Source organism: Pangasianodon hypophthalmus, chromosome 29, assembly GCF_027358585.1.
Source record: "Pangasianodon hypophthalmus isolate fPanHyp1 chromosome 29, fPanHyp1.pri, whole genome shotgun sequence".
NCBI classification, from domain to species: Eukaryota; Metazoa; Chordata; class Actinopteri; order Siluriformes; family Pangasiidae; genus Pangasianodon; species Pangasianodon hypophthalmus.
In genome coordinates this window covers 6,875,237-6,890,393 of record NC_069738.1, presented here as the reverse complement: position 1 = coordinate 6,890,393, position 15,157 = coordinate 6,875,237, and the positions used below count along the sequence as shown (strand labels likewise).

Sequence of the window (15,157 nt, the reverse complement as noted above, 5' to 3'; positions counted from 1 at the left end):
TCTCGGGAACCTTGTGGTAACTCAGGTACCAAATACTTCTTCCCAGAATGTTCAGGGAATGTTTGTTGTGATTCATCAAACTTTCTGTGAACAGATCTTTTTTAGTTTACATGTAGTTTTCCAGGAAAGTTTTCTTCAGAAAAATAACCTTCATGTATGAGTTGACATTATGCTTCAGAGAACGTTTTCCTAACATTCTGGTAATATTTAAAAAAATATATAATTTTTTTTGAAAATCTCAGGAACCTTGTACTAACCCAGGATAAGTCTTTGAATGTTCCCCTAATGTCAGGGTGTTTCATTTCCCATTATGGTTCTGAGAAGGTTCTCTTAATGTTTGGTAACATCTGAATAATTTGAAAATCTCAGGAACCTTTCGATAACCTGTAATGGTTTGGAAAATGTTCTACTAATGTTCTGGTAACCTTTAAATAATTTTAACCTCTCAGGAACCTTGAACTAATCCGGGATGGGTCTGAGAACATTCCCCTAACGTTAGGACATGTCAGTTCATATTATGGGTCAGTTTCCCTAATGTTCTGGGAATCTTTAAATAATCTGAACCTCTCAGGAACCTTGAACTAACCTGGGAACATTGCGGGAACATTCTCTGAACCATCCCCATACAAACAAAACAATCATTTTTATAATCTTTGTAAGTGAATTTTTGAAGTGAAATTTAAAAATTGTCGTTTTAATTGCCTGCTGAATGAACCATTTTAATATCTGACATTCAGTTATTACAAAAATAATAATTATTATTATTATTATTATAATATAATTTTACTCAGGCAGTTGATTTGACGCCCCTGTTCCTGAGTGAAGACCCCAATAAAGGCTCGCGCTAGTTTCTCCTCCTCCTCTCTCTCTGGCGCTCAGTGTGTTGAAGCAGGTTAGTGAAGTGAACATGTCTATAAAAAGCTTTCTTAAAAAAAAAAAAAAAATGGCATTGTTTAAATGCTTATATAGATGTTAGTTCAGTGGATTATTTCAGTCTTATTTATTTTTGAGTGAACTAAGAGTTAGAAAGCTGAGCGCTTTTGTGTATGAAGCTGCTTTTCCAAAATGGCCGCCACCTCGCCTCGTGGTGTTGTGTTTATTATTGCAGGTTATATATTTTCGGTGTTTTTACTAAAGCGCATTCTATGTTTTTTTTTGTCCATGTAGGGTTGCAGACATGGGCCTCAGCTGCAGACGTGTTGGAAATGGTTTGTGATTTTTCTACAGTACTTTGTTAAGCTTTTATTTTATATCTGAACATGTGCTGATGATTCATTAGACTAGAGTCTCTGAATGCAACATGAAGCTCTTCACAGTAAACTGAACATGTTTCTGCTGTATGTGCTCATAAAATCAATACTTTTCCAACAAGACATTAAAAATTTTCCTCTTTTTTTTTTCTCCCTTTTTTTTGTAGGTGTTACAGAATGGTCTGAAGATTTCACCTAGCTGCTTTTTTTTTTTTCTTCTTTGGTAAGTGCCTTTATGATGCACTTTTAATTACACTATCCATTTGCACTTGGTATTTTAGTGCTTTATGTACAAGTAATAACACACTTTGTGCGCTTATAGGAAAATGATGAATGATGGGGTGGTATTTAGTGTTACCACAATGATGTTTTACTATGATCACATGTCATGAAGTGTTTTATTCCTCTTACATGACAGCATTTTGTCATATGATTACAATGTTCAATTTATTCCTGAATGATAAATCAGGCTTTTTTTTTTTATCCTTTTATAGTGGTTTAATGTTAAACGTCCACTAATCAAGTCTGTTCCTGTTATCATGTGAAAGGAGCTGCGTTCCTTGACTGAGGTTGGTTTTTATTATATTAAATATTGATTAAATAATTTCTAGTATGTGTAATGATGATTCACTAGACTAGAGTCTCTGAGAACATGATGTCCTTCATCTCTCTGAACACGTGTGTGTATAAGTAAGTATTTATTAGTCAAATTTGGTTATTTATAGTATGTATCTCTTCTTTTTGCCAGGTTGGTGTGTAGAACGTGATGAGGATGGAGCTTTTGTACTTTGAGTGCAAAAGATCGATGCAGTAAGTATTTATTTTTCATTCTAGCTTTTGCTAAATGTTGTGTTAATGATGATATGCCTTTTTCGGTTCAGCTGAAATGAAATGAAGTTTACTCGCAGCGCACTGAAACACAGCCATGATTTTAGGCTTGAAACACTTTGCCTTGTTAGATGTTTAATTTTTTTATTTATTTTTTAGGATTGTGTTGCCGCACCAGTGCAGAGAGAGATGTGCTGTACCTTCAGTATGATTATGTTCATGATGCTTTTTAAAATGTAATGCTAAGTTGGCATTGATGTAGCAGCTGATACAAATAAAGCTCTGAAGTGTGCATCAAGGCTTCCTGCTTTTTAGTGTCACATTACTGGACTGTTAACCTTTTGGTTCTCAGACATTATCACTTTTTAATCTTTTTAGTTATCAAATTATTCTTTGGCATTTGATACCCTTGTGAACCACTTACATACAACACCTTGTAATAAGTGTATGTTTGTATGTATGCATATTGCTGGTATGTTTTCAGCACTTCCTGCTATTACAAATACTCAAATTCTGTATCCACATAGTTTGCCTATACTGGACCCTCATGTTTGACTTCCTGTGCTACCTGTTTTGTTAGACTCCTGTCTTATGTCCCTCAGGTTTTATCCTCTTTTGTTCATGTGGTAATGACTGCAAATATAAACCTCTACTCCATTTAGTCTGAATTTGTCTGGACAGGGCTTACTAAACATTAGTATATTTTTTTTATACATATCTATACTGTTAATGGGCTTTTAGTGAACACCTGCATTTCTTCTGATGCTTTAGTGTCACTAGATTTTCATACTTTGGCTTTAACCCCTGCACAAATCCAAACCTTGTTCTAACCTTACTGTAAGGCTGATTAAATGGTTAGTTACTGCTGTACAACGAAAGCTAGCCATATTCATGACGTTCAGTTTTCACCAATTTTTTTCTCTCCGTTCCTCCACCTCACAATATTTAATATAACTGCTTGGGTTCAATTTAGCATTTTCATTTTTTTAAGGTCATTTTGCATGTCACTTTTGATTTTGCTTTAGGAAAAAATGTTTCCTAGCAAACATTTGTTTCCTAACAGCATGTGTGATGAAAAATGAAGTTTTCTACCATAAGAGTGAAATATAAAACACCATAACACTACAGCTATTTGTGAGTGTAGGACTTGTATTATGAAAAAATGAGGACTGTTGACATATTTAACGATATTGAGTCTTCCTTTATATCCTGTATAGCCAATAATTTTGTGTTTGTAGCTGAAATCACACTCGCAGAAATGTACAGCTATTTACAGTGTTTTAGTGTAGTGTAGCTACTTAGCTGTTTAAATGTCAACCAGCTAGCAAAATATTCATATCCGGTTAGACTAATGCTTAATTTACTTTGAACATTTGCACTATTCAGAGTTTTAAAATGTCACAACAGCTGCTGCAGTAGAAATTCAGGTAACTTCAGTTCACTCAAAGCAACTCTCAGGCTAGTTAATTTCCTTACACTTCCTGCTACGTCAAAGCCGAGTGTGAAGTAAGGAAGCGAATTCTGATTCTTTTTAATGAATCGGATCATTTGGTTCATCTCACCAGTAGGAGCCGACTCATTCGGCTCTCAAATAGCTCGTTGTCATTTTTTCCCCTCTAAACGGACAAAGTTTGCAATATTACGCCCAGTGATCATTCTACTTCGCCTGACGATGGCTGAAATTGTTCCGTGTAATCTTACTCTACCTCCTAATTAATAAAATAACCTTATTTTGCATTGCATTCACTTTGCGTTACTGTTGCTGTGTCTAAGCTTCATTAAGAAGATTCACGATTCATTCAGGACGATTCACATTCTCTCTAACAAACGACTCCGATGTTAAAGAAGCTTTTCAGCGAAGAATTTGGATTAAATTACCTTGTAAGAGCGACGGTATTGCTTTACATTTACAAAAAATAAAATCGGCTCATATATTCGAGTCACCTAAAGGAACCGGATCAAAGAGCCGATTCATTCGCGAATGAATCATCACTCGTGTGAAGTTGGCAGCATTGGAGCTGGTCCTTGCTTGCTAGGCTCACGTTAGCCTTTCTCCTGACAGAGTTTGAATGATGTAGGCAGCTATACTAACAAAACTTGTCAGTAATTATGAGTTAATTTTGCATAGTTATATAGTTGACTAATGAAATAGTGAGTTAGATAGGTAGTATTTTAAATAAACTAGCTAACGTTGGCTTGATAAACATCGAACTGCTAAAGACGCCAGACTGTAGAGAGATGAAAATACCGTCAACATTGGCCCCTTAAGCGATTAATTATTGCCATTTATATGCTCAAATATCGGAATAATTACACGTAAGTTGACCGACAATGTATATTTATTCATTTTAACCTTGAATGTGTGGTTAACTGTTAGCTAACTAGCCGTATTGTTGGCTTTTTGGGGCGGGTGTGTCCTAAATTAGTTTGACTCTTCTTCAGCTCTTGACAACAAAGCACAGGTGTGGTGGTGAGCAACGCCTTTAATTCACTTCACCTCATTTTTACACGACAAAAGACATTTACTGAAGACAAAACCGAAAGCATTACATGATCACTACATGATGCTCATGTGACTTATATATCATATAGTGATGTTTATGAGTTTAGGATTATCATAAGGTTAGCTTAAGCAAATAAGGTTCTAAACTAACTTAGCTTATTTGAACATATTGGAAGAGGAAAAGAAAAGAAAAGCCATGTCAGCTGTTGTAGGACGAGTTTGGGCGTGGATTAACCCAGGAAACTTGTATCGCCCTTGGGCTAGTAAACCCAAAAGTGAGAAAAGTCTTACAGTTGAGTGTCAGGAGAGAAGCAGATGGAGTCTGGGAGGGTTAACCTCTTGGGTTTGGGGTGGATGGAGAGACCGAAGCGACCAAAAAACCCCAACCGAAGAATACTGGGAAGCTCAGGAAGAGATCCTCAAACCTTTAGAAATAGAAGATCTGAATGCAGAAAGACTCGTGACGCCTCCTCCGCAAAGTCCTCCACGATGGTGGAAGCGGATATTCAATTCTGCATTTCATGTATGGCCATTGTCAAACAAGGTCAGTGGACTCAATCAGAGAAACGATGGATCGTGGGATTCTGACGCAAAAGATGCCGATTTTTCCGATTACGGAACCCCTCCTCCGTCTCCCGTTCCGCTTTCCCAGAGGTCGTCTACGTTCCGCTTCTTTGCTCAGTCGTGGTCCGGAGAAATTCTCCCAGAGCATTACGAGATCTGTTTCAATTTCCTTCGCCACCTCTTTGACCTGTTTGTAGTCGGCTTCCTTTGGACGGTCTCGCCTCCTGCCAAGTTCGTCCTGGATGTTCTGGGTGTCCAGGGCGCACTGAAGCTGTGGCTCCACGGCATGGCCATGTTCCTCGTGTCCTCTGTAGGAATGGCCGGCCTGCTGTGGTTGGTTCAGGAGTACCTGCCTCAGTTCGCACTGGTTTATGGCATCATCCAGGCACTGGTCATTTCCGTCAGCGTGCGACAGAGCGTGATTTTGGGGGCAGAAGAAGACGGGAAAGAAGATGAGGACAGCGAGGAAGAAACAGAAGATACTTTGGCGCAGACACAAAGCAGTAGCCCTGCCAGCAAAAGTGTGACTGTGTCTTGAAGACAGAAGGTTTTAGGGTAGGTGCTTCACTTCACATACATTTAATAATCATTGACCTTTAATCTCACACTATACGCATCGGAGGCCATATATGCGATACTAAATATACTAGAACATTCTAGTAAATAGGCAACTAGTCACTGTTTTCAGATCTTTTTGGAGTCAGTCTTAGTCAGAAGGCAGCTTAATGATGTCTTTCTTCTGAAGTTCCTTATTTCAGGCAAATTTAAAGACGCATTGCTTGTTTCCTCGTCAAACAGAACAATCCTGTAATTTAGGAGGTTTACACAACCAGAGCTCCATGAAGAGATTCACAGGGATTTGAAAGCATCATCACTACACTGGTTTTCTTTTTTACTAGTGTAGTAATTATTTTTGTAAAATACATCATGTAAATATCAGAAAACCAGTTTTTGGCAGCTTTGACATTTTCCATTTTCTTTTTATAAAGAAATGAAAGCCTCTGTTTATTCACTAAAATGTCTTCATGTTTAATCAATAGCGCAAGCAGATTTCATGTCCTGCCTATTAGTTTTTTTTTCCATTTATATTGCCAAACAGAAACACTAGAAAAAGAAAATAAATTCTACTCCTTATTGACTTCCAGACAAATAGTTTCATTTGGTATTTATCTATGTTTATTGCACGTTGGTTCTCAGTGTTGTAACCACATCGCACCTTTCCCGACCCCACCACCTGCTGCACTACTCGCATCAGCCAAGGTGCGATGCAGTCTGGATGTCAGTAGAACGATTTTTACTAGGCGGATTAATTGCCGTGCATGGATTATGGAGGATCTTTTCAGAATTAGGAACACACAGATCTGAGGAAGTGCTGTAATAATCAAGCAAAATGAAGTTTGTTGCAAAATGGTCATATGCAGTCACTTTGTGGTTAAACATATCGAGAGAAAATTGCCAGACTGGAATATCGTTTATGAGCGATACAGCCAAAACTTTGCATGACGACTTTATTGGTGAGTGGACAAATAAGATGTTCTCTATTAGAAACTTTGTTAGATACAGATAATAATCATATACTGTATTAATGCACTTAACGAGCTAAATAGCTTGCCGTATGTTATGTTATGTTAGCTAGCACGTTTTTTCTGATTTGGTTTCCCGGCAACCACCGCAGCACATCAAAGCTTTAACACCTGATGAGCCGTGAGCCTGGTGTGATTCACAATATTGCCATGCAGTTGATTTGGCTAGTTTGTTCATTCCAAGTGCCTTTATCTGGCCCTGAAATGACCTCCACCCAAGCTGAAACGCTCCTGCTCAGCTCCGCCCCTTTTCCTCAAAAGACATACGTAGTTCGGGTCAGTGAAGGGAAGGAAAAGGCTTGTTTTGAGTGTGTTACTATATCTACTGTGCAGATCTCCTGGTGGTTATCTAGGTCCCTTCAGTGCTCTGTTGCCATGTAGTCCAGGCCAAACCAATTTGTCTTCGTGCCGTAACATTATTTACTGCATGAAGTACAATTATCCTGCAACCAGTGTAGAGCCGCACTGACATTTTCCACATGCCATGAAACCAGTCTGAGCTCATAACAACTCGCAACCTGCCATAATTGACACATATAGTTGGTGCATTAAAGGATTTATGTTTTTGTTCGGTTGCTTGTTTTAAAAAGGTTAACACATGTCTCTGTTTTACAGGCTGTGAGGAGACACTACAAACTGACTGCTTGAGCACAAAGCCAGTATACGAGCCAAACGTCGGTGATTAAGTCGTTATGAAGATGTTACAATCTTACCAGCACTCCTTTTTCTCAATTATACAGTTTCATTCACACTCTGACAGGAGAAAAGCCTGAACTTAAAGGAACGCTGTTTTCATTACTACAATTTTGAATGGACTTTTTAAGAATATAATGTTCAAAGACAAAACTGTGCATTGGAGCAGAAGACGAATGATTCATCAGCATTTTGGAAAGTTGCCAGTGAGATTTTTGAGTACAAAATGCACTGTAAAGGCACTTTTAACACGTACGGATGGAGAGAGAGAAATGACCCTGCTGTGATATTTACCACATAATTTAACTTCAGGAAGCCACACAGCTGATTGGTTTTAACCTCTGGAGAGAGTTGGCAGAGATTTAACTTGAACCTGAAGTGGCTTCAGCGTTCATTATCAGCACCAGCTCTTCTTAACTTCATTTTTTTTAAATACTTTGCCCAACTCCAAGCTTTGCTAAACTCCATTTACAGTATTTGTATTTCACTACATTTGTAATTAGAGCAGAGTAATGATATTCTGTGTGATTTATATGTGTATTTAAACAGCACATCCATAATCATGGAGTCTTTTTTTTAGGGGTACTCGGGAACATCATTAGGTCACTAGACATAGTAAAGAAAGTGGACTTGCTTTTGACTCTATGGTACACACTAGCCAGGACCTGGCTGCATTATTAGATTTGATCTGTTGCTTTATTCTCATGATCATTTCCACTATTATATATTACTTATTTAATGTGTCTGTTTATCCATGGGGTTTGTGTATTTGTATCAGAGAACAATGTGTTTTTGTTCCATTCATATTCAGTTGTTTGATGGCTGTTTTGAATAATCACTACTTTGAATATTGTCCTTGTACAACGTTTCTGACACACGTGCCTCAGTATGGCCCATTAGGGTTTGTTTTATAGCCTTGTTTCACACTAACACCATATTGAGATTGTTTTAGATGTCTCTTCCTTGCAAGTCTTGTTTTTTTGGTTTTTTTTTCCTTTTCTGTGACTGTTATTTCAGAGCATGATCAGTGGTGAAATGTTTTAATAAAAATGTCTACATCTAGCATTGTTCAACAAGCATATCTTAAATGAAAAATATCTACAACATTTTCTGTTCATGTCAAAGTCTAGTTAATGCACTTTAAGATTTTTTTTTTTGTCAGTTTTATGTGTTTGCACTGTTCATTAAAGTGCAGGGTCACTGTACAACTCAGATGTGTAAAAATCTGCTGTGTAAACTAGGAGTGATCGCTGTGTCCTTTCTGAGAGAGGGAACATGAATAGATGCGTATGATGTAGCTGAGATCTTTCAAAGTTCTTCAGTAATCACTGATCAGCACATTGAGCCTGAAATATTTGCCGAAATAAATCTTCTGTTTTTTTCCTGAAGCATACATGTATGTAGGTTGTTGTTATTTTATCATCATCATCATCATCATCAAAATTGCTGTTTTCAGGTTGTGGTTGAACTGGTGCTTGTAATACAGTGAATGAATTTAGTTTTATTATTATTGCCAGTGCAAACCTGCACACCAAACTGTTTTCATCTAAAATGGCGTTTTTAATTACTTAACTTTGGGAGAAAGACCACGCGTGAATTCCTCGTTAACTTCCTATAAATTCCCCATGTCTTTTGACTGAGTTTATGCACCCACCACCTCACAGTCTCTTATTAAACAACTACCCATGACTCTTTACTGTGGGGACTGGATGTCTAGCACAAAGCAGAAGCTATGCATTACTCCTGCCCATGTTCTGCACACTACTACAGTTCTACAACCACTCTTTGTCATCCAGTGGAGGTTTTGGCCTGTAAATGGCAGGCTCTAAAATATTTTGATTTACATATTAACACTCTCTTTGATAGGACTGAAGAGACGTGTCTTTATGAAATGAGACTGTGGGCGTGAGGTGAAAAGCGATGGGAACACAATTACATCCCCATGAAGCCACCAGCTATTATAGCTTTAATCCCACATGACATTGTAAACGGTCACCTAGTTACTGTTTCAAACAAAATTGCTCCTAGCTGTGAATGTGTGTGTGCACGGTGACCTGTGATGGACTGAAACCCCACGCAGGGTGTATTCCCTCCTCGTAACCCACGTTCCTGGGATTGGCTCCGGATCCACCATGGCCCTAACCAGGATAAAGTGGAAGTTGATACAGGTGCATTCACAGTACACTTGGTGACGGTGGAAATCGGAGTTATGAAACTCCATACAGGAAAGAACTGTAAATATTTCTCAGAGACTTCACTGTCACTTTGTACAGTTTTATTCAACAGCAATCATGTGTGTTTGAATAAGGATGCAGACGTTGCCATGATGTATTTGGCTTACATCAGAGTTACAACAGAGAGTAACCCTGAGTGGGAAAATAAAGTCTGTGGCTTGTGTGTTTTGTATACATGTGGTTAAAAAGCGAAGCCAAAATGTCGTCCTCTAGTGGTTAGCATGAAGCAAGAGCCATGTTGTGTTCTTTTAAACTTTAGGTAAGGTAAGATTTATGGTAAGATTTATGAAAAGGTAAGATTTATGAAAAGGGGTCTCTAAGGGTTAACCGGCTGGAGGTGAATAAGATTTGAATGTATTTTTGTTTTACTCATTGAGCACACCCACATTTCAACCCATGTACACAAAGCTCTGCCCCCAAAACTTATGGTGGTTCAGCATGATAAGAGTTAGCATGATAACTAGAGTTAGCATTAGCAAGAACTGTCGTGACATCACTTCTGACACTCAGATTTGGACATTCAACTGCTTTAAAGCCGAGTTACAACTCTATAAACACACAACTTCTCCTTATAATGATTTATGAGGATGTGAAGGGGGTTTGGGGGGCGTGTCTATAAAATGACTGACGAGGCCAATCTGGACCGCAAGTCAGGTTTCCAGACTGGGGTTTTTTCAGCTATGTAATACACTTATTCTAAGACAATGGCTTATTTGTTTATTTATTTTTTAATTTCTACTTAATTTTTCACATTTTTTGATCTAGTAAGAAATGGAAAATATTGACGATTGCACCTTTAACTTTAATATATCTATATTAATTAATATTAGTAATAATTGTTAATAAATAATTATTTCAAATGTTATTACATGTTATTAATCTGGGCATGGTTTATAGAGTGGAGAAATATCCAACCAATCAGACAGCTTCGCCTAGGCCCCGCCTGTACATCTTTTAGGGGTGTGGCTTTACAGCTTCAGCAAATTTAACCCAGAATCTTATATCATTACAGAGTAATTACACCCAAAATTTTTTTAAAGAATAAATCATGAAAGTCTTGCTGAAAATGATGTTTAAAACAGCCATGTACTGCTTGATATTTGCATAATATGAAATTTCTCAGTACTTCAGGACCATGACACATCATTCACACCTACAGCAAGAGCTGAAGCAGAGGAGAGCTACAGAGGCAGAACTACAAACATTCGGCTGTATTATCTGTAACGCTACATTCGACTTACCTCAGAAGTGGGAAGTAGGAGCTCAGAATTACTTCGTTTTTGACCTCCATGCATTCAAGCTACAAAGTGGGGAGAAAACATGGACCCCTCCATGTTCGTCTTTTGTTAGCAACAATCTAGCCAGTTAACTGTGACAAGTGATATAATATTTACCTCCTCAACACAGCAAACTTTATAGTCAGTGTTACAGATTTACCAAAAAAAAAAGCAAAATACTCTAAAGTAAATACGAGTATATACGAGTAGAACTCATTTAAAAATGAAGTGCTACTTTGTTTCCTGTTCACACTATGAGCGGCCATTTTGTTTTTACGTCACTTGCTGAGCTCGAGGTTGGTGAGACCTTCCTGAGTTCCTGAGTAGGAATTCAGAGTTTTATTTAGTTTTTCCTAGTCAGAGGTCAGAAGTTATGAGTTACAACCTTCAACCTTCAAACTGAAGATGATGTAATCTTGATGTAAATTGTGTCCTCTCCTCTGTAATTGGCCACCGCTGTTACTACGGTTATTACACTGCATTTACATGGAGATCACGTTAACAGCTTTTGGCATATCTAGTTTCATGTGTAGCTTGCTTAAACTGTTTTTTTTTTTTTTTTATTTTTTTTAGTAATTACTGTAGAAAAACATGCCATCTATCTCAAAGGGTGTGTTTACTGCAAATAGGAGAGAATTTCATGTAGGATAAAATGTAATTAATCTTTTTTTTTTTTTTTTTAATATTTACTTCATTAAGGAAGATGGCATGTTGAAAACACTTCAATCTGTGTAGAGTAAATAATTGATTCTACATGTATTATTAATGTATTATTATATGTATTATAACCACTTCAGGTGGCCGAGTCGTCTTTTTCGGCACTGCTGATCTGCACCTTGGTTGGATCTCTTTCAGCCCACACACAGAAACTGAGAATTCAGAAGTCTCATATGTACCAAACACTTTTTCATCAGTTTATTATTGAACATGCTGACATCACTGGGATTTTACAATATTTCTCATGTGGTACTGTTTTGAACATTATAACCTTTGCTCCTTTTAATCTTTCAAATACAGACGCAGCTGACACTTAAGCCAGTTTAGGCAATACTAAATGTAATTTCAGCGCCACTGGGAAGCTTTCTGCCATTAGTATGTACATGCACAATGCCTTTATTAGCTTTACTCATCTGATTGTCAGAAAAGAATCAGTAGTGTCACTAGGAAACGTGATGACATGAAGAAAATAATTCACCGTGTTCATGTAAATCAGTGAAAACATTAACATTGGACTGTGTGAAGTGCATCACTTACTCACTGAGGAAAAAACATTTTGCAAGAAAAGCAGCGCATTACGTCTTTATAAGCTCGAATAACGCGTTCACTTGTGTCTTCTCCAGCTGTAATATTACCGTCTGTTGCTCGGTTAGCAGAGCACCTTGGCCTTTTTCAACCTCAAGTCTTTGAAATGGACCCTGCTTTCTAAATCACCAGCTAAACAATCTGAGGTTTTTTTTTATTTTTAGCTTTACTATAATCCCTGGCTCGAGCTTCACTGATTCAAGGCATCTTGATTCTTTTTCTTGCATTAAAATGAGAAAGTATAACAAGACAGAACTGGTCTTAACGTTGCAGACAAATAAATAGAAACATTTTACAAAAAAAAAAGAAAGAAATTAAAACCCATGTCCTATGTACATCAAATCCAGAAAAATCTCCACAGCATTCAGAGGTTTTCTCACTAATCACAATGACAGCAGAAAAAAAAAAAAAGAAAATCCAAAATAATCAACCTGCATTAACTAAAAGCTCCCACTCTGCATCGAATGGCAATCTGAAACACAGCAACGCAGTGACTTTATTTCAATGTGAGTAAAATTATGAACATGTCCGGCCTGCATTTTCCTTTCTGCCTCCCGCTCAGTGCTCTTTCACTCCTGATTAGTGAGGGTTTGTTCCACCGGAGCTGGGGGGCGTAGTGGTGCCGCCTCCCCCTCTCTGTCCGTGTCCTCTCCCGTGGCCGAGAATGCAGTGCGCACTACCGCATCCTTCCTCGTCCTCTCCTTCGCTCTCTGTGGAGGACTCGCCAAACTGTCGGGGCTTCTCGTAAATGCAACAACCTGTCGAGGTGAGGAAGAAAAACAGAGTCATATAACGCTTTAGCGACATTTACAGAGCTCTACTCATGCGTGTACTCACACTTCGAGGACCTGCGACCCATGTGTTCGTTATCCACCGTGTCACTGGACCACTCGACCTTTTTGTCAGTCTTCCTCTTTCGAAGCTTGATGGTCAGGCTTCTTCCGTCCTGTGGAACAGAGAAAATGCATTATTAAGGATTTCTACATGCAACCATTTACACCGCAGCGCTGTTAAATACTCGATTCTGATTGGTCAGAAGGTGTTGATTCATTTCTTATATCATTTCTTCTAATAAGTTATCATTTCTATAGTAACAACTCATTCACAGGGACGTGTATAGCAGACAGCGCATATAATCTGCACTTCATAATAAACAAAGAAACATGTATAATTGTCCATATGGTGATTTTTCTGTAAGGAGATGTTTATTTAACATTTATGGAAGGAGTCTCCAGTGTCAGAGCTTTGTAACAGTTAGAGGTAAAGCTGAAAATACAGAGAAGCTGGTAACAGAATGGCTGTTTAAAACTGTTATAACGTAAGTGACAGCAGGAACTACTTTGCCTTGCACAATATTAAATGAAACTATAAACGGATAAAAAACAAAAGCTGTTTTATTCTTTAATAAATCAAAAATAGCAGTCTTAGGCAAGTGGGACTTGCTAACAGTAACTTTGCTTCATCACACCCCACCATCGTTGATTGTTTTCCTATAACAGCACATCCTGAAGCGTTTTATTCTTTACTCTGTGTGTGTATGTGTGTGTGTGTGTGTGTGTGTGTGTGTGTGTGATAGTAACCCTGAATTATCTGATCTTCCGTCATGTTCAGAATACTAAATGAAATATAAAAAATAAAACCACTCTCTGATGGACCATGGGTAGAGGATATGGGGTCCATAAAGGGGACACAATTTTCATAAAATCACGAGTATCTCTGCAACCCATTTATTTGTAGCACTAGTATGAACAAAGATTAAAAGATAAATCCCATATTATTCAGTGTTTAAGAAAATATTGTTTATGTTAGTAGTCAGTAGTAAAATTCGCTGCTAGGTATGTTCATTAGCCAGGCTAATCGAATTCGAGGAACATTTATACCTCCATCTGTAACAAACATTCCCTTAACACTAAATGAGAAAGTGGTGGATGTAGATGATGATGTGGATATGGATGTAGATGATGAGCTTGATGTGGATATGGATGTGGATATGGATTATGATCTTGATGTAGATGTTGATGTGGATATGGATGTAGATGATGATCTTGATGTGGATGTGGATGTGGATGTTGATGTGGATGTAGATGTGGATGTAGATCTTGATGTGGATGATGATGTGGATCTTGATGGGGATGTAGATAATGTTGATCTTGATGTGGATGTGGATGATGATGTGGATCTTGATGGGGATGTAGATAATGATGTTGATCTTGATGTGGATGTGGATGTAGATCTTGATGTGGATCTTGATGTGGATGTAGATGATGATGTAGATGATGATGTGGATCTTGATGTGGATGTAGATGATGATGTGGATATGGATGTAGATAATGAGCTTGATGTGGATTATGATCTTGATGTAGATGATGATGTGGATGTAGATGATGATCTTGATGTGGATGTAGATGATGATCTTGATGTGGATGTTGATCTTGATGTTGATGTAGATGTGGATGTTGATGTGGATGATGATGTGGATCTTGATGTAGATGATGACGTGGATGTAGATGATGATGATGATGATGATGATGATGTGGATGATGCTCGCTCACCTGCTGGGGCGGCGGCGGTGTTCCCGTCTGCACCGTCTCCGTGATCGTCTCACTGGACGGCCCCGCTACCTCCGCCATAGCAACGTTAGCACACACAGCTAAGCTAGCTCACTTCACGTCCTATTTCCTGCTAATCTAAAGCGCCTTGTTTTCTCACAGTTCAGCGAAGTCAGCCACAACACGGTACTAATTCTGTAGCAAAAGAAATAATTAACAAAAATAAAATAAAATAACAGATCCTGCAAAAGGTTTTTCAATGCGTCATAGCAGCTAATCAGAGTGCTGGAGATGAATCTGCACTCTAAACGCAGCTTCGGGGGAAACAATTAACCGACGGACCACTTCCTGACTTCTGGGGTTTTTTTTTTTGG

General features: G+C 38.1%; 2 protein-coding genes and 1 non-coding gene across 5 annotated transcripts; 2 read left to right on the top strand and 1 right to left on the bottom strand.

Moving 5' to 3' along the window:
• Window positions 1–825: 825 nt before the first annotated feature.
• Window positions 826–8,814, top strand: c29h6orf47 (chromosome 29 C6orf47 homolog). 3 transcript variants are annotated; one of them, XM_053231576.1, is made up of 7 exons: window positions 826–892; window positions 1,168–1,208; window positions 1,418–1,473; window positions 1,745–1,819; window positions 1,999–2,060; window positions 2,238–5,700; window positions 7,344–8,814. In XM_053231576.1, the coding sequence occupies exon 6, from the start codon at window positions 4,778–4,780 to the stop codon at window positions 5,681–5,683; it is 906 nt and encodes a 301-aa protein (XP_053087551.1). In that variant the 5' UTR covers window positions 826–892; window positions 1,168–1,208; window positions 1,418–1,473; window positions 1,745–1,819; window positions 1,999–2,060; window positions 2,238–4,777; the 3' UTR covers window positions 5,684–5,700; window positions 7,344–8,814. The 3 variants fall into 3 exon arrangements, 2 of the variants coding, with proteins under 2 accessions (XP_053087551.1, XP_053087550.1); XR_008301277.1 differs by lacking the exon at window positions 826–892 and having other exon boundaries at window positions 899–1,208; window positions 2,238–4,394; XM_053231575.1 differs by lacking the exon at window positions 826–892 and having other exon boundaries at window positions 899–1,208.
• LOC113543912 (small nucleolar RNA SNORD52) lies at window positions 1,866–1,927 on the top strand. The gene has a single exon (XR_003404453.2). It is a non-coding gene; the product is annotated as a small nucleolar RNA SNORD52 (small nucleolar RNA).
• Window positions 8,815–11,823: 3,009 nt separating the features above from the next.
• Window positions 11,824–15,131, bottom strand: ppp1r11 (protein phosphatase 1, regulatory (inhibitor) subunit 11). The gene is made up of 3 exons (XM_026942112.3): window positions 14,787–15,131; window positions 13,072–13,180; window positions 11,824–12,992 (listed from the first exon to the last, which is right to left on the bottom strand). The coding sequence occupies exons 1-3, from the start codon at window positions 14,862–14,864 to the stop codon at window positions 12,814–12,816; spliced, it is 366 nt and encodes a 121-aa protein (XP_026797913.1). The 5' UTR covers window positions 14,865–15,131; the 3' UTR covers window positions 11,824–12,813.
• Between the last annotated feature and the right edge of the window lie 26 nt (window positions 15,132–15,157).

Excerpts from the sequence above, each read along its gene's own strand:
- c29h6orf47 (XM_053231576.1), top strand. The coding sequence starts at position 4,778 with ATGTCAGCTGTTGTAGGACGAGTTTGGGCGTGGATTAACCCAGGAAAC.
- ppp1r11 (XM_026942112.3), bottom strand. The coding sequence starts at position 14,864 with ATGGCGGAGGTAGCGGGGCCGTCCAGTGAGACGATCACGGAGACGGTG. Across the intron at positions 13,181-14,786 it reads CACCGCCGCCGCCCCAGCAG|GACGGAAGAAGCCTGACCAT; the intron begins GTGAGCGAGCAT and ends TCTGTTCCACAG. Across the intron at positions 12,993-13,071 it reads GGGTCGCAGGTCCTCGAAGT|GTTGTTGCATTTACGAGAAG; the intron begins GTGAGTACACGC and ends TCACCTCGACAG.